This window comes from Aythya ferina (genome assembly GCF_964211825.1).
Source record: "Aythya ferina genome assembly, chromosome: 1".
Classification (NCBI taxonomy): domain Eukaryota; kingdom Metazoa; phylum Chordata; class Aves; order Anseriformes; family Anatidae; genus Aythya; species Aythya ferina.
Window position 1 is genome coordinate 180,871,171 of NC_140296.1, and position 18,352 is coordinate 180,889,522.

The window sequence follows — 18,352 nt, forward strand, 5'->3', positions numbered from 1 at the left end:
AAGATGATGCAGGATGTTGAGACAAAGTTGGACGCAGCACATCGAGACCAACCCATAAGATTTCTAACCATGATGGAGTAGCAGAGGCAGATAACCAGATATCTTCATATATCACGGGGAATCCTGAAGTCAGAGGCAGCAGAATGCTGGCTGCAGTAGGAGAGACCCGTCCGTACATGTGTGTGACTGGTGATTGCCTTGTGATTGACTCTGGTGAAAACAAAACTCTGCATGTAGCAGTCTCATCTTCTACTTTGTCATGTGAGGCAGGTGAAACAGGATGTTCTTGGAAGTTTTTTATCAGAATTAAGCTAATAACTTGCTTGAAGTTGGAGAGCAGCTGGGAGGAGGAGGGGATGCATGGGGTGAACATGTCCTGCTCTTGTACTCATGGTTTCCTCTCTTTTTTTTTTCTCTTTTGCAGTGAGTATGTTTTTGAACACGTTAACCCCCAAGTTCTATGTTGCCCTGACAGGCACCTCCTCATTAATCTCGGGACTTATTTTGGTAAGTACCAGATATATTAATATCACTTTACAAATTGATTCATGCAGAATGGGATTTTAAGCTTTGATGAGATGTCATTTTTGTTTTCTAAGCCTACATTTTGCAGCACGTAAATTTTGCCCTTCTATTTCTGTTTAAAAAAGAGAGGAAATGCTTCAGCACTATATTTCTTTGAAGAAAAAAATCTTGAAGGACAGTGTGCCCCGCTAACAAACAACCCTATAATACATCAGAACAAGTGCTTGCACATTAAGTGCTTCCATTGACAAGTACTACAGAAATAACAGGAGTGGTGAAAAGAAGAGGAGAGGCACCAACTCTCTCAGCTTCGCTTGCTCAGTTTAGACAGTTGCAGCAGGATTTCCTAGAGAAACAGTGACTAGAATATCAGCAACATGCCTAGTTCTACTACCACAATTCCAAAGGCAGATTATTTCACATCTTCACTTTAAAAATCTTTCTCAATGCATGTCTGCCTATTTGTTTAAAGGTCTAAAGAATATTTTCAAACCACTTAAAAAAAAAAACAACAAACTCCTCCCATGTATAATCCCTGAGGGCTTCATCGTGCAAATCGATGCAGGGGACTGAATCACAATGCCATCACAGCACAGGAGTCGAAAACAGAGCATTTGCTCTGGATTTTATTCAGTGTCTTCACAGAAACAAACTGAGGTGAAAAAGTCCAACAATCTGCAAGATGTTCTTCGGGTATTATGCTTACGCTGAGTAAAGCTGAGAGTGGCTTTCTGCTGACACAAATGAAGGTCAACATCAGGGGCTGGTTCATGTCACCGTGTATCTGCTGACCTCAGAGGAGCTCTCACTTGCACACTGCTTGTTGTAGACAAAGAAATGCCACCCTTCACTCCTAAATGCCTGTGAGACTCTCATCACTTGGATGATTTCAGGTATAAAGCATCAGGTGCACTGCTGCTCTGCCTTGCTCTGGGGTTTGCTTGTGGCAGAAAGCAATTACTTAATGCCTGCACCTTGGGCATTCAGCATGACTGCATGGATCGAGCCCCAAAGCACAGGACGGAGCTCTGGAGACATGAGCAGTTCTTTCAGAACATGAACGCTGAGGTGCAGCAGCCAGACCTGCAAGACTTGGTGCAACAAAACGCACAGGAGGAATGTTAAATTCAGTAATCTCAGTAATCTCGCTCAGAAAGGAGAAGTGTCAAAAGGCCAGGCCCCACGAACAAGATGAGGAGTGAGGGAAATACATGGGTTCCACAGGCACAATCCCATATTTGTTGCTGGACATCGAAGACAGCTGGAGGAAGTGGCAAGGAAAAAAATAGTCTGTATCTATGGAAATATGTTACAGAATCAAACAGGAACAAAAACCTGAGAGAGAGGCTAGATTATTTGTAACTAAAGTGTCTGTGTATAGCATGATAGCAAATGTAGTTACATTTTGTACTGTGGTCAGGAAGGCAATTTCTGAGGAATGAGCTCAGTAGGAGACTTGTGAGCAAGCAATTGGTAAGTGCAGTGCTTGGATGGAAAGTGCAAGAAGCAGGTGGCAAGTTGCATTCATGGCTGCGGTATGGTAAAGGGGAAAAGGGCACCTACAGAAGTCTTCCAAGAAGAGATGAGACCGAGTGAGCCTTAGCCAGAGAAATTTCACTAAATGGTGCATGATAGAGTCCTTTATGAATAAATTAAAGGAACAGTGCGGTGATGGAGGTGTAGACAAAGACTGAAAGAAGACTGAAAGCCTGTTTTGTGTTGAAAGCCTTTTTTGTGGACCTTCACTTCTGCTGTCAGTTTTTGCTGCTTATACGCCACCATCCTAAACGTGCAAAAGACACATAGGCCAGGCAGGTGACAGTCAGGAACCCTAGGCTGTAGGGAAAGTGTATGTGCTGAGAGGAACATGTGATCTGTAAACTGGATAATGGAAAAAGAACTCAGCAGGGATGACCATGGAAAAAAGAAACTGCAGCTTAAGTAGACCATGGAGGATGGTCATCATCAGGATCATCATCATCAGGATCATCATCAGGAAAGACAACCGGGCAAATTCCACTGAGGTAGTGCTAGCCAGTCCCTATCCCAATTATGCTTCAGATTTATTATTTCGTAACAAGATTGCTGTTTACCAATGGCCCTGTAACATGCTGAATTGCTTACAATGCCACCCACTTACCTGTCATGCAGCATTGCAGTTCTGAAGGGTTCTTAGACCTGCTGGTGGTATTAAATGAAACCCTTTCACAAAACAAGCATTCTCCTCTCAAATCTACATTACTAGGGTATCTGTCAGAATAGATGTACTGATAGTTCTTGGAATTTTCCACCATATGGTCTGGCAGATTTGTTTCCACTACTGGTGGGCTGCGATTCCCAATCAGAAGGAGAAATCACAGCACAGCAGGTTATGAAATGAAGGAAAATTCCATCATTTCAGAAGTGTGGTGACCAATGGGAAAGTGAATGCTTTTTCTGTTTCATGTTTGGATCATGAAACAATGACTCTGCAGAGTTCAGCTCTGGGGAATTGCATGCTACGTGACTCCTTTGCAGAACAGTGCTCTCCTGTCTTATTTTGTCTCTTACTTTGTTTTCATTCTTTAGGTAAAATTCTGGCCTCACTGTAGATGATGCGATTTGAAGCAAGGATATCAAACCCTTTTTCTTTTCTGGGTAGCTCAGAACAGTACAGAAAAGTCTTTTCTATCTCAGCCATTCTCCTTAACAATTACTTTACAGCACGTAGTTTAAAATGAACAACATAGCATCCTTTGAATTCACCCCAGCACCTATTTTTGACATTAAGAATAGGAACTAAATTAAGTCCCAAACTACATAAAAATATTATATTGGAAACTTGGTTCCACAAGAGTTACTTTTGATTCAGTGAAAAACAGGGCTCTGACTCAGAGAATCCAGTGGAGCTGTGTTGTAGTTGGTGTCAAGAGGCTGAAGTTTGCCACAGGTAGGGTAACACGGAACACGACTGATGTCAGGCAAAGGCTGTGAACTGCAGCTGTGTTCCTAAATGCCACCGAGGTTTCTCAGTAAGGCTGCATATTGAATATGTTACCCCCAGAGTGAAAGTTGTTATGGCATTTGGACTGCAAGCTGATAGAGTCTGGGTTAACAAACCTCAGGCAGCAGTGAGCCCCAGTCTCGAAGCTCCACCAAGAATGCCTTATTATTCCCTGTCAGAGCTTGGGGTAAATAACAAGTTTTCTGCTTTTTTGCAGCTGATGGTGCTAGTGCAGGAAGTCTCAAAGAGGACGCGAATTTTTTCTTGTCGATATTAACTGTTATTCTGTGTTTATTTATTTATTTGTTCTGCTACCTTTGTGTAGTCTGCTGCAGAGGGGCAGAGAGGTGCCCGAATTCTGGGTGTTCCCACAGATTCTGTGGAAGTCTGACGTTTGCACAGGGACAATCTTTGGCAGCTGAAGACTGATACGTGGTAATTGTTCAAAGCTTCTGCTCTGCTCGGTGGAGGCTGGCAGGTCGGGGAGGGCAGAGGCCTTGTAGGGAGTTCCTGAGAAACTGGAAGCATTTGCCAGGTAGCTGATGAGAGAGGAAGGGTCTGCAGGATGGCAGCCTGTAACCCGCTGAAGGCATAACAACCGGCACCTACCAAGCACTGAGAGAAGTCCTGCAGTTAGGCCAGGCAATATATTACTTCCTTTCCCCTTTCTGTGTTTTCAGAGGCAGGTAAAGTGTAGGTAAAGAGCTATTTTGCATAAGGTGGTTGCTAGCATCGCAGACAAAGGGGCTTTCTCTGTTCAAGGGCAAGTGGCATTGTATCATCACAGCCGTATGGATAAACACTCTTGCTTCCCAAAGCAGGATGATCTTCCCCATACTTTCTACTGGGAACAGCCCCTGGGCTGTGATATCCCTTGAACACGTCCAGTCATTGTCAGGGAGAGTTGGCGCAGGCCGGGCAGTGTGCTGACAAATAAACAGCGTGGATGACAAAGCCAGTCCAACACGTGCTGTGCTCCTGTTTTATTTATCGCAGGGGCTTAACCATTGAATGCTCTGCTGTCATCATCCTGTTCCTCAAGGGAGTAAGCCTCATTTAGATCCATTAGATTGGTTGTTACCGCCCCTCATATTAGAAGAGCATTCCAAATCTTACTCCTCAGAGACCCGGATGCCTAATTAGAAGTCTGAATGAGAGTCCTGAGCTGTGGAAGTTGCCTGCAAATGAAATTCTTTACTCTTTCTGCTGAAGACTCAATACACACACTGGGAGAGGACTACGGAGAGTAGTCACTGTAAGAGAGGATGCCTGTCTTGGATATGATAAACAGGAAAGCATAATTCAGATCGCTGATAGATGTATTTGGTCCAGTGAGAACAGCCATCAAAACCGTCCCTTGTGGACTGATGCATTTCTGGTGGAGTATCTGTTCTGAAAAACGAAGAGGGAAGATCAGATAATCCAAGGGATGCAGAATGGATTTGTTGTTGCACAGAGAAATAAAACAATCTGGGATTGTGAGATCTTGTATGTGAGAGCAGAGATAAGAAAGAGAGGAACTGTGATGTTTTCATTACACAGGGGAAGTACCTGCATAGAGAAGCAAAGGCAAAAAAGGTCCATAACAAGTATCTGAAATGCTTTCAGATTTATGAGTGATTAACCAGCTTTTATTTGACCCAAATATCTTTGCTGCCTATGAGCTGTTTTTTTTTTTTTGTTCATAGCCATGCACTTATAGAAGTGCATGCACTTCCTTAAGGGTTTTCCAAAATCAAATATTCTTACATTAAGCATGACCCCTACCAGACTGAAAAACAAGATTTCTAGATTTGGACTTCACAACACAAAGCTGAAAATGTTCAGAACAGGTTTTTAACTTGGCCTTTGTGAAGGTTTAAAGATCCTTTGAGAGTCTGGAGTTGTGTGACCCTGATCAGATATAAAAGAACAGGCATCAGCTAGAGAGAACCCAGAGAAATTTGCTACTGCTGTGAAGATGAGCTTCCCTTCCACCCTATGTGTATGAGAGAAATGAATAATTCAATCACAGAATGGTTTGGGTGTGAAGGGACCTTAAAGACCACCCAGTTGCAACCCCCTGCCGTGGGCAGAGACACCTTCTTGTAAAGGTAAATACCACTAAGTGAGGTGGCTTTACTTTCAGAGGTGGTGCAGAAATGACTTTTCTCCCTAATTTCCTCTCTGATCCAGATCTCTTTCTACAGGTAATTAATCCTTGTAGTTCGCTATTATTCTGCCTGATGATTTCTGCTGAACTGTCAAAAGCTTGTTGACTTCACATTGCCTTCAAACTGGCTGGTACAGTTAGAAATCAAACTTGGTTATAAAAAATCAGGTTTCAAAATGGCTGACGCTGTCTGAGAAAGGTGCAGAAATACTGTGAAGGCAATTTATTGTTTCGACTTCAAAACCAGATTACATATTACCTTCTCATACACCCTGAACAAATCACTCTAAGCAAAGGCATATTGTGGTGATGATTTATGGCTTCATTTTCTAGGAGCTGGTATGCACTGAGATCTGGTTTGTGTTCCCTGGCACTGGATTCACTCAACATTGCAAATATTTCTCAAAGATGTCTTAGAAGATTGAGGAGCTTTAATCCCCCTTTAAAAAGTAATTAATGTATTTGTAAGGCTAAGGAGGAACTTACAGCTGTACCACATGTTTTGACAAGCTCCTGTCACTCAGCTGAACCGTAGTAGTGACAGCATGCATGCATTCTTTCTGCTTGTATCCTCAGTTTCACTGAAATTCAGTGTGACGGTTTCCCGATTTGTGTACAGTTATGCAGGGCGAATGAGGTCACAAGTGCTCTTTTTTTTTTTTTCTTTTTATGTAAAAGCTGTTTGTAGTTGAAATAATAAGCAGGGAATCATTAACATGTTTTGATTTATTTTTTTTCCTTAAAGAAAGTACAAAGCCAGTTAGATGGCAATCTAACTACCAAGAGTTTTGAGAGGCCAGTCTGGCAAGCTGTACTTCAGTCCCTGACTCTGTTACAGTGATACTCAGTGTCCTGTGTCTCAGTACAAAACTATAATCCTTGATTCCTTAAAACCATGTCCTTTGAGGCCTTGGATAGGCACAACTGTGGCTTGAGTTGTGTTCGAGCTTCAGAGTTGCCAAAGACAGTACAAAAACATACACTCATGGCAGAGCTGTGACTGTATCTTACAGCACAGTCTTTCTCTGATGGTCGGCCATATCTTGGCTGCTTAGGTTATGATGCACTCTTGTATCGTAAGATTTAGATTCTCAACCCTTCAGAAAGCATTGTGTAAGAACATGAGAAGAGCTAAACCCAAAAACTCGCCTGTGCCAGCTCCCTGTCCATCATCCCTAGCATTTGGAGAAGCACAGGAGGTGGTGGATGCCTGGGAAGTACATCAGTGCAGAACAGCATGCAGTGATACTTCCTCGCAGGTCTTCCCACCTGGGTGCATCCCAAGGGAACACACAGAGTGACAAACCCAGGTAGGAGCCCTACATGCTGCGAGGGATTTCAGTGACTTGCCAGGAATGCAGAGTTCACAAAGATCCAGATGTGTTTATGTTCTGGTTTCCCTGTGAGCATCTGTTTATCTTCCCCAGTGCCTGTGACCTTTATCTGTTCACGTTAGTAGCCGTTCTGTCTTCTCCTCATAAAACTGCTTTATTCTTCCTTGTTGATGTCTCCAAGAAGAGCCATTAGCTTGTTTTGGGGACCAAGTGGTCTCCAGGGCTGCCACAAATGCTTGTGTGAAGTTGATCTATGGCCACCAGCTACGTTCCCACTCCATCCAGCACAGTTAGCATCAGCTTCTTCCATGTGAATGCTCTTGGATACTTTAACAATACAGCTGGACTTAAGGGAAGCCCCAGTGCTGAAGGTAGCACAGTAACCTTTGGAGAGGAATTCTTTCTTGCTGTGCCCCTGTGGAGTTTCTCCCCTATGGAATGGTTTGAAGAAAAAAAGAAAAAGAAGTAAACTTTACAGACAATCTTATGGAGACTGAGAGAAGTCGGTTCAATTATATAAAGAGCCCAAGAGGACTTTAAAAAAGCAAAAAATACAGAAATACAGAGACCGTTTTTGGTGACTCAGGAGCGATTCAGGGAAGGCGTGGAGCCCAACGTGAACCTCGCTGCAGACTGTGGGTGTCCCACAGCCCGAAGCCTTGTAAACCCTTCAGGATATACTCATGTGAAGTGTGTGCTGCACTCAAAATCTTTTTCCTGTTTATGTGAAATAGTCTTCATTTCCAGGTTTATGTGGTTTCCTAAAATGTCTGTTCTTACCCCAAAAATATAATTTCTCTGTGAAAATACAGCAAACATGTATTTATGTGCATAATTTCAATTTCCAGGGGTTCTTTCAGGCTGTGGAATTTGTTAAGCAGAGCTATGTAAATATATATATACATATATATATATATTTCTGATTTTCTAGCTGAACCAAAAGCCTGAAATTTAATTCAGAATCATGCTAAGTCAGGAATACAAAACGAAACACAGCTGGCTCTGTTGGGGGAAAAAAAATAATCCTTTAAAAGGTGTAAGATTGGGTTTTGGGGTGTTGTTCGGTACTTTAAACGTTCTTTAAATGAAATGTGGTGGGATCCTTCGGAGGCATTGCCAGGAAGAGGAGCAAAGCTGCCTTTCCTCACCTTTTTTTCCACTGCCCGTGGAGGGAGGCAGCTGCGGCAGGAGCCCAGCCCTACGTGCAGCCTCGCCTGGGATGGACGGAGCGGGGCTCCCGTTAGGAGTCACCTCAAAACAACGTTCCTCGCAATGTTAAAAGCCTCCGAAGGACGTGATTTGGTGTAAGGGATGGGATTTTTCGCTGTTGCTGCCGGAGGAAGGCGGCCTCCCGGCAGCAGGGGAGGCGGGCGGGCTGCGAGCCCCCGGCACCCCCGGGGGCGGCGGCGGCGGCGGCGGGGGGCTGCGGCGGGGGCCGCGGTGCCAGTGACGGCTGTGTTGCAGATCTTCGAGTGGTGGTACTTCCGCAAGTACGGCACGTCCTTCATCGAGCAGGTCTCGGTGAGCCACCTGCGACCTCTGCTGGGCGGGGTGGACAACAGCGCGCCCAGCACGGCCAACGCCGCCGGCGGCGAGGCGGACTCCAGCCGCCAGAGCGTCTCAGGTGAGGGGCGCTGTGCTGGTGTCACCCCCCGCGGGTCCCCGGCCCTCGGCGCTGCCCGTGGGGAGCCAGGGGCCGGCCCCCAGCAGCCAGGAGCCAGCCCTGAGGAGCCAGGGGTCAGCCCTGAGGAGCCAAGGGCCAGCCACGTGCCTCCTGCACAGGGCTGCCCCATTAATCCCTTGCCCTGACCGACGCCACTCGCCCAGGCTGAGGTGCTGAGGTGCTGAGGTGGCGACTTGCTCCCCTCCCAGAGCCCCCGCATGCCTTGCACTTGTTCTTTCTGCCATATCGTTTCTAAAGGCTTTTCCTTGTAGTTCTTTCCAGGAATTAAAAGCACATATAAAAAAACGGGAAGCACATTGTCAGAAATAATCAGAAAAAAATGACTGCCCATCTGCTACTTTGCTTTATTTTTTAGATAATGTGAGCAGTAAGTGAGCAGCATTCGGATTTCCCTTCAGCAAGCAGAAGCACAGTGGCTCTTACTAGCCTAAGGGCTTGTACCATTCCCGGCTCTGCTGCTGAGTTGCTTGGTGGCTTTGGGCAAGTCCTAACGCAGCCGGGTTTGAAACAGAGGCCTCCAGTTCAGGGTGCCTGATTTCAGGCATTTGGGATAGATTTTCCTGAGCTTTCACAGCTCCTATGAAATTCAGTGGGTGCTGCCAACCAGGCTGATGGAGTCTGAGTCTGGGCTGTTCAAGTCTTAAAAGCTGTCCATGACATGCTGGAGCCTCATTTCTAATGCACCTAATAATTCTGAATGAACATAGGGTTTAGGAGGTGTGTCGACAGCCTTACATGAAGGGTATAAACGTTATGAGCTGTATTTTTTGCTATAGACTTCTGTTTAATTATAATGAACACGCATATATTTGCTCCGGTGAAAAAGACAATATTAAACCAGAAGTAGCGAGCTCTGACACCTCGCAGTGTGACTGAGCCATCTGTGTCCTGCCCCAGCTCTCCCACAGACCAGCCATCTCTGCAGGTCTCCTGGTCCCCCTTACAGAGCTGGGACCGCCGAGGAACAGCCCTCCTGAGGTGCATCAGCCCCTGGAGCACTGATCCACCAGGGCTGGCCGGGGATCCCAGGGAGCTGACGGTCGTGCTTGGCTGCCTCTGCTGCCTGGAGCATGGACTGAGGACCACGAGGGGTGAGGAAGCTGTGACAGACTCGGGCGTCTGGCTCGAGCTGTAGATACTGCTTCAGGAGTCAGGGCAGGGGTCTCACTGCTTGCTTTCCTCATCTGTAAAATGAGGTTTAACTGTTTCAGCCTAAGCTGGGCACAGAGATCGTAATATTGGAAATTAATTCGGCTTTCACTGGGGATGTGACCCCAGAGTCAATTAGGCTACACTTAAATTTGTTTCCTCTACAGGCTTTTAAAATATATCAGAATTGACAAATGAGGAAAAGAAAAAAAGAACGAATTCAGTTAAAAACAACACATTGTTTAGCAACTGAGGTACCTCTGTCTGTACCTGGCAACTTCTGCTCGTCAGTGCTCATGAAAACAAGCAAACAAAAATTAGCTTTGAACTCACAAGTTAAATAAAGTAAGTGGCCTCAAAAACCCTTGCTCTCCGCTGGATATTCCCACTTGGGGAAGCCTCCATATAGCACTGCAGATTCAGCTGCTGTCATTCCCATCTGAGGAGAGGCCATGAATAGCAGCGCTGCGTGGTGCAGGATATTAGATTTGGGTGAACGGGGTGGCGTGGAAACACCTGTGTGCACTCATCAGCGTGTGCTGTCACACTTCAGCAACTCCGAAATAACTCCCATCATTTTAAAGCAGAAGGCACAGTATTTTGACTAATGAGGTTCACCCAAGCATCTTGACTTTCCTGATACAAAGAAGCAGTCAGGGAGTGGGTTTGCTTTCAGTGCACAGGCTCTTGCTTCTACAAATTCCTCCAACAGTGTCTTTGTACAGTGTGTCTGTACAGAAAGCCTGCTATTCATGCTTCCAGAAAGATACCAGTGCTCAAAACGTGACCATTGAGTAAGGGCCTGAAAGAGTAATATTCAAGAAGTCTGTATTGCCTATACAAAATAAGGACATAGTTATAGTGTGTTACTAGTTTGTAATGTAACAGAAAAGGCAACCTTTTGAGTCTGTCATGCATCCATCCTGGGATATTTCTTTCACTATTCAACAAGTTGAAGATGGCTTTTTCACTTGGTTCACCATGTTTTCCTGCATAGATGTTTGACTGTTGTAGAATATCACAGTAGATAAGTTTATCCTCAGAAAGTCTGGAAGAATTATTTGGAAGATTATTGCACTGAAACCATGGTATCAGCAGATCCCAAGACAAAAGCAACAAAGAGCTCATCGTGTTTAACTACCCGGACAGATGCCAAACTACCCCCAGGACAGGAGGAGGTGGTAATAAAAATGCCTTCTTCACCTCTCCTTTGTGTTCCCCAGCCCCCCTTCCCCTGCTACAGCGTGGAAGTGCCATGCCCACACAAAGCAAAAATTTGAGTAAGATTAGCGCAATGAATGGTATCACTGCCATCAAATAGTTGTTGGCAAATCTTATTTATTGCAAACAGAGTAAGCCAAGCCTTTGAATGGTACCTCTGGAACTATTAAACCTCTGAGGAGGCTGATATTAGTTTAATATTTACTATGGATTGCAAGTCACAGTATGTGAGAGCTGTCAGATTGAAGCTTGACAAACAGCCGTGCCCTCGGGCTGCACAGGCCAGCAGCTGAACATTGATCGAGTGCTTCTGTGAGCAAACCAGTGGAGCTTTCCGATACTGGCTACCCGATGAAGTGGTTAGCTGAAAGATGAAGGTGTGCAGTCACTGCCTGTATTTGTCCCAGCCACCTTCCCTTTCCTGTGTCGGTGTTTGATGCTCATGTTATGCTGTGCAGGGCCCAAGCCAAGAGCCCATCACCACCTCTGCCATTTGACTAGTTTTTGTGGAGTTGCAAGTGTTATTTTCCTACAAATCCTTTATGTAAAATGCTTTCCCTCCTTGCCGCTTGAGCTTCATGCTCAGAAGTGAGAGCTAGGTCCATGAACACAGACAAAGGCTTCACTTATCATTTTGAGTTTGTCCCTTACTTTAATGGACTAGACAGAAACTTACCAGCATTGTATGAAGCAGGGTGGATACCCTGCCTGAAAACCGATGCAGATCTCTTTAGAAATGATGTTACTGAACCTCACTGGGAAAAACGTGCTGGTTGGTTTTTGGTGATGGAAAGCAGACGGTAAAATGCTGCAAGTCCAATGCTGCTGATTGGCTTTTGCAGAGCACTGAACGAGGGTCATCCAGGAACAGATTTGTGGTGAAACAATGAGTCTGTGCTGCAAATACTGGGTTTGATCCTGGTTTCGCTTTCACAGGAGTGAATTGTCTTTGGTGAACTCAAGAGAACAAATCTGGTGTTAAATTAAAGCAAGAAAAGCTATAATTAAGACCTCAGCTTTTCAAAAGCTATAGAAACCGATTTTTTTTTTTTTTACTTCTGTTCTAAATGATGTTGTTGTGGATTTTTTTTTTAATCTCTTCCTACCTGTACCATGAAGAATTTTATTTCTTTTTCCCTGAGAGAAGTAGATGAAATGTTTATGGTGTTCCCAAACCTTTGCAATGAACTTTTCTCTGCCAATCAACTTGATACTACTTTGTCAGCCCTGGGATTCTGAAGGAATTTAAGTAAGGTCAGCAGATGTTGCGATGGATAAGCTAAGGAAGAATTAAATCTGGCAGTTGCAGCTGAGATTCTCAGTGATTTACAGTATCAACCAGGCAGCGCGGTTTTTCTGTAGAAATAACAAGTCCATAGGGATGGAGTTAATTGCTGTTTTTCAGTGCAGTAACCCAGTGTTACTTTTCAGATCTGCCATATGGTAAATGTGAGTCCCAGCACTAATTGGTATTGTCTTTTTCACCTGGCATTTGGAGCGTTGTTGGGGTTATTTGTCTGGAATTACATCATTTATTAACACTAATTTATAGTGAAATTATTATTTAAAAAGGGAAGAACAATCTGCTTACCTGCATCTCTTATGCTCTTTATTTTTTCATTTCACACCTATAGAAAGTAAAAGTTAATTAAAGCTCATTAGAAGGTAACTGATGTTTCTATTAAACCTCAAGTTGCATTTTAATTTGGGAGAGATTCATTATTGTCTGTTTCTGTTTATGACAGAATGCAAAGTCTGGCGAAATCCTTTAAATCTGTTCAGAGGAGCTGAATATAATCGGTAAGTGCTGTGATGTTACAGCTTCAGGTATGGTACCTGGTTAAGGGCCTTAATCGTACATTTCCATTAATCCAACTCAGGGATGCAAAAAGAGACACAACTGTGGACACCTGTGCTCATACCAGGTTTTTTTTCTGTCATTAGTGAAATGTTTCTCAATGAAAAGGAATTTAAATTCATGCACTTGGTATTTCTGTCATTTTTTTGGTGTCCTTAGAAAAACCGGAACACCTAAGTGCAGTGTGTGCTAATATAGTAACTCTGTTCAAATCAGTTTTAGTAAACAACCTAATGAATAACATCTAGGTTTCCCATAGTCTTGATGCTTGAACATGTGTGTTATAGATTGCCAGTAAGCACTTTCCAACATCCTCATTAGCTCATGTTCAACTGCTGTTGCTCCATCACAGTACAGTGAAATGCAGTTGGTTAGAAGATTGGCTAGCATTTCATTTCTAACATCTCGGACTCTACTTTTCTGTAGGTTTTGCTGAATGTGACCTCATTAACCAAACTGTCTCTCTGTTGACATGTTTGCAGGTATACGTGGGTAACAGGGAGAGAACCCTTGACTTACTACGATATGAATCTTTCAGCACAGGACCATCAGACATTCTTCACATGTGACACGGATCATTTACGGCCTGCAGATGCTAGTAAGAGATGTTGTGAGCAACCATTTTTGCTAGTAGGTTAATGATTATTTTGAACTGCTGCAGAAAAAATGCAGTCAGCCATCAGTTCTCACAGGTAGATTAAGAAAGGTAAAGTTTGATCATGCCTGGAAAGCTGTTGCTGTGGTAATATGCTAGGTCTGTACAAGTATCTATATAGGAATAAGCTATCAAATTTGTGACACTAGTTTGTTCTAGTTTCTTGCTGAAGTCATGCAAGGTACCACTTACAAGTGTAAAGGCTTATGTTTTCCTCCTGGTTCTTGCAGTGGCTTCAAACAGATAGAGCTTAATTTGCCTCCAGCTGCAGTGTAGTATTCTGAGTTACATTATCCAGGCCTGATTTAGTCTCTGCTGACAGAGGAGAGCTTGTGTAAAACCTGAGTCCTGTGTTTCATACCCTGCCGCAGTTAGAAACGCTGTAAAATGATAATTAAATAAATAAAAGGAACAACACGCTTAGAGCTGAATTTGATATAAGCAGATTTAGTGGCATTAAGCCTTTACTGTTATGTCCACGTACAGATTTTGGTTCAGCTAAAGTGCACAACAATGATTTTTATCATCAGAATTTGCATCTGAAGAGACAAATCTTAGAATCTCTTAAGAAAGGAGACACACTGGCAGTTGGGCGCAGTATTCTGAGGGCATAATTACAAAGGAGAACACGGTGTGCTTTTTTGACACAGGAGAAACATGAATCCTACTTTCTGAACACTGTGGGCTAATTACAAGGTGGTCCACTTAGCCAAGATGTTGTTTCCATTTAACATGCTACTAAAGCAACAGCACAACTACCTCTCTCAGATGAAAAAGCTGCTTACCCTCTCTGCATGTAACAATGCAGATAGCATGATTTCTCAGTCAGACTTTTTCATGGAAAAAAGGTGAATTAAATGAAAGAATAAGGCTGAGCATCTGGGGCAGAAGCTCACATTGATTATATATCTTTTGAGTGGTCACTGAGCTCTTTGAAATGCTCTGGAGTGAGTCAGGCTGAAAACAGTAAATTCTGTTGTTATAATGCAATAGATTCTCCTTGTTACTGCTGTAATGATTGATATACCCCTTGTCTGCTTGGTTTGTTGAATAGTAATGCAAAAAGCCTGGAGAGAGAGAAACCCTCAAGCCCGAATTTCTGCAGCACATGAAGCTTTGGAATTGAATGAGTGAGTGACAACAAAACTTGCATTTATTTTCTGTCATTTAAAAATCCACTTGATGATAGCTTAAGGCAGGGGGGTTGCTACAGTAATTTTTAACCATGATTATAGGCCTGTCACAGGAAGCCCAACAATGGGAGGAAAAAAAAGCACAGCTGCATGTTGTGCTAGCCACACAGAAGATCCTTAGGGCACTGGTGACAATGGGGAGTCTTCCCACTGATGGCAGTGGGCTTTGGGCCCTGTGTTAGCATAGCAAAGTGTTAATTAAGTTGCCTCCTGATGAGTTTATGATATGTTTATTTGTGGGATGGGGACAAGAGAGTTCCCTTTTGGATTTCTCAGTTGTCCTGAACAGAAGCAACAAGGAGGGGCCTCATAAACACCTTTTGAAATATTCTTTTGATAGTGTGAGGGAACACGATGTAATATTTGAGGACTTACTTTCTTTGAGTCTGTTATTTATTTTCTCAATCAGAAATGTAGCATTCTGGGATCCCACAGTAAACTCAGTGCTCTGAAGCTTTACTGGCATGGCAAACTATACAAATGCTGCCAGAGTGCATCAGGCAGAGAGACTCCCTTAGGTTGCTGTCTGAGATTACCACATTCTAGAGTTTTATAAACTGATGCCTTACAGATTGCCCTTCACTTGTTTCATTAGAAGGAAAAAAAAAACAAAAACAACAAACACAACTGTTTGTGCCTGGACAGCAGTTTAATCGAAGGAGCATATAGCAGAAGAGGCTATTGCTTGCAGTGAGCTATACACCTATTCCGTTCTCCTCACATACGGAGTCTCTTTTTTACCCAGACCTGTTGTTTCCTATTCCTCAAGTGATGACTGTGTGAAACATGATTAGAGGTGGCAGCGGCAGCCTGATTCTGTTTCTGTATAAAGCAGAATCTCATCAGTAATGAGCTACTTGTATCAGACAGAAGTCAACAGCCTATATCCCATCTAATTTCATCTGTTAAAGCTGTGGCCATCGAGTCTCAAGTAGTTACCTAGGCTCCCTCTATAGTCAATGAGAGAGACATCTCAATTCAGCAGCTCACCCTATTCGTAAAGAGAGATTTAAAGAGGTGAAATGAATGGCTTTGTGGTTTTACTCCTTAATAGACGAGGAGCACAGATAATTATAAATTCTAAATTGTCAGAGTATTTAAAAAGGTTTGTGAGAACAGTATATCGACAAAACTCCTTTGCCTCTGTAATTGGCACTTCCTTTAAAGTCTGCATGGCTTTTTATTGTTTTTACTTCAAGTACCTTTTTCACAGTTCTTCCTCTGACGTTTTTTACAGATGTGCCACTGCCTATATTCTCTTGGCTGAAGAGGAAGCTACAACAATTGTAGAAGCAGAGAAGCTGTTCAAGCAGGCTCTGAAAGCTGGAGAAGGCTGTTACAGGCGCAGCCAGCAATTGCAGCATCACGGTGCCCAGTACGAAGCCCAACACAGTAAGTTTCATTGGAGGGAATAGCTACATATATTTTTTAAAAAGGGAGAAGTTCTGGTAATGGTAGGGGGTTGTTTTTTTTGTTTTTGTTTTTTCCCCTCTGAGAACTGTGCACTCAGTACATTGGCTGGAATATGCTCCTAGAGCCATATTCCTAGAGCCAACATAATATCCTATTTCAGTGTTTTTGCCTGATTCTGTTACTGAGTTGGCAATACTGAGATTACAGATGCATCTTTTCTGTCGTGGCAGAAAATATGTAGCATTTACTTAATAGAAAGGAGAAGGCTGCAGAGCCAAAAGAGGTTTGATACTCAGAAAATGATGGAGACTGATTTAGGAAGTTGCACCGAAATGCCTTTAGCTGTTTTAAAAACATAAGCTCATGCAGTAAAAACAGTAAAGAATGATGCAAACGGGACCAAAGTGCTTTGCCAGCTTTGTCCATCAGTTGTAAGGATAAACACGTACCACACGTTGTTGTGTGAAAGCTAATGAGACCCATTCACCAGGGTGACATTTGAAAAGCTAGGTGCATTTGTTAAGAAAGGTCACAGAAACATAAAAATTAACAACTGGAATAATTTAGTGCTGTAATTAAAAGTCTAGTTTTTTAAAGTTCTGAGTGCGGAGATGTAGGTGCTGTAATGATATTTACTGGGTGTTTCTTAATTCCAAGAAAATAGATGAGTGTTCAGTGCCGGTAAATGAACAAAAAGATAAATAAAGCAAACAGATCTAGATTATTTTTAATCTACAATGGCTACCTCAGACAAACATAATACCAATGAATTGCATAAGTACAAGCACGGACATATTTGGGGTATCTGTAAGTTTCTCAGGACCTGAATTCACAGCCTCTAGCTATTCCACATAAGTCAAAGATTGCTGATAAAAACTGTGCGTAGTGAAATTGTCTGTCATCTCTGGTCTCAGAAGTGCACACAAGTTTATACCTGAAAGCCTGAGTTTTTATAAATCTTGGGGGCAGTATTTTAAACATTTGTTGGATATCAAATGATATTTTGGATGATACATTTATGATGATTCATTTATTTTTGGAGAAAAACAAATGGAGAGCAGCTGAGCCCTTGAAGCAGTTTTCAGGTTCTAGCAGGCCTATGGTTGTCCACAAAACCTTGATTTGTGCCCTCAATCCATCCTAAGCACAGAAAATGACAGCAGTTCTATGAAAAATACACAATAAAAGTGATTAAAGACTGTCGTGATGCTTATCCTGGTGAGCAAGATGTCCAAGATATCCTGATAAAGTTTGTGCAGGCAAACATAAGTATGGTGCCTTCGTAACCTGTGCGTGCTAGATGGTACGTATCACTACCATCAGCATCCAGTTTGACAGCCCAAACCTCCAGCATTACAGCAGAGTAAGCAAAGAGCTGAATCACAGAATTAAGTACGCTGCCACAGAGCAGGAGGGGCTGAAAAGTGATGGCCAGCTCTGACCATTGCTTGGTAGAGGGGCTAGACTGTCCCACTCCTCTACCCTTCCACCAATAACCTCAGTGAGCACCTACAGAAGTTAGACAAGTTCCAGTCTCAAACAGTGCCTTACACACAAGAGCTTCGTGTAGGATTCCTTACATTATATGCTGGACTTGCATGGCTAAAAAGGTGGGCAGCTCAGATTTCTTCAGGAAAAAAAGGACCATGGATAAATATGTCTGTAAGGAGACCACAGTTCCTTTCCTCATCTTGCAGTTACAACATGGTTCTGAAATACCTGTTCTGCCATCTCTAGTCCTTCAGGTTGACCTTGGGACGAAAAGAGGGTGTTTCATCTGTAAGGAGTGAAAAACACTGTAATTTTTGAACAACAGCATATTGTCCCATATTTCTCTGTACTCACATATCTTTCATACAGTATCTTACGTTAGACAATGAATTTTAAGAGTAGATGCAGACTTTGGGTACCCAATTTAACCTCTTTCAAAAGATGCTGGTTTATAGAAGGTGCAGACAGTCTTCTTTTTAAGGTGGCTTACGTTAGTCACCCCAAATCATTAGTCACCTCTGAAAACTTTGGCCTGAAAGGTTGTCTTGATTTCACAAGTAAATGTGTTTTGACCATTCCTTCTGAAATGTCTGGAAGGGAGCGTGGCCTGAAATTTATAACTCTTGGTTACACTATATAAACATATCGAAACAGATGTAACTAATAAATTGTTTATTAAATATATAGAAAACAA

General features: G+C 43.0%; 1 protein-coding gene across 3 annotated transcripts in view; it reads left to right on the forward strand.

Annotated features, from left to right (window-relative positions):
• Positions 1 to 18,352, forward strand: part of ST7 (suppression of tumorigenicity 7) — a 144,911-nt gene that overhangs the window by 73,444 nt on the left and 53,115 nt on the right. For 2 of the 3 annotated variants that reach the window (XM_084514376.1, XM_084514377.1), the window contains exons 2-7: positions 425 to 507; positions 8,459 to 8,618; positions 12,794 to 12,848; positions 13,389 to 13,504; positions 14,616 to 14,691; positions 15,992 to 16,146. In XM_084514376.1, coding sequence (XP_084370502.1) covers positions 425 to 507; positions 8,459 to 8,618; positions 12,794 to 12,848; positions 13,389 to 13,504; positions 14,616 to 14,691; positions 15,992 to 16,146 — 645 coding nt within the window. The remainder of the gene's footprint in view (positions 1 to 424; positions 508 to 8,458; positions 8,619 to 12,793; positions 12,849 to 13,388; positions 13,505 to 14,615; positions 14,692 to 15,991; positions 16,147 to 18,352) is intronic. The other variant, XM_084514378.1, reaches the window with a different exon arrangement.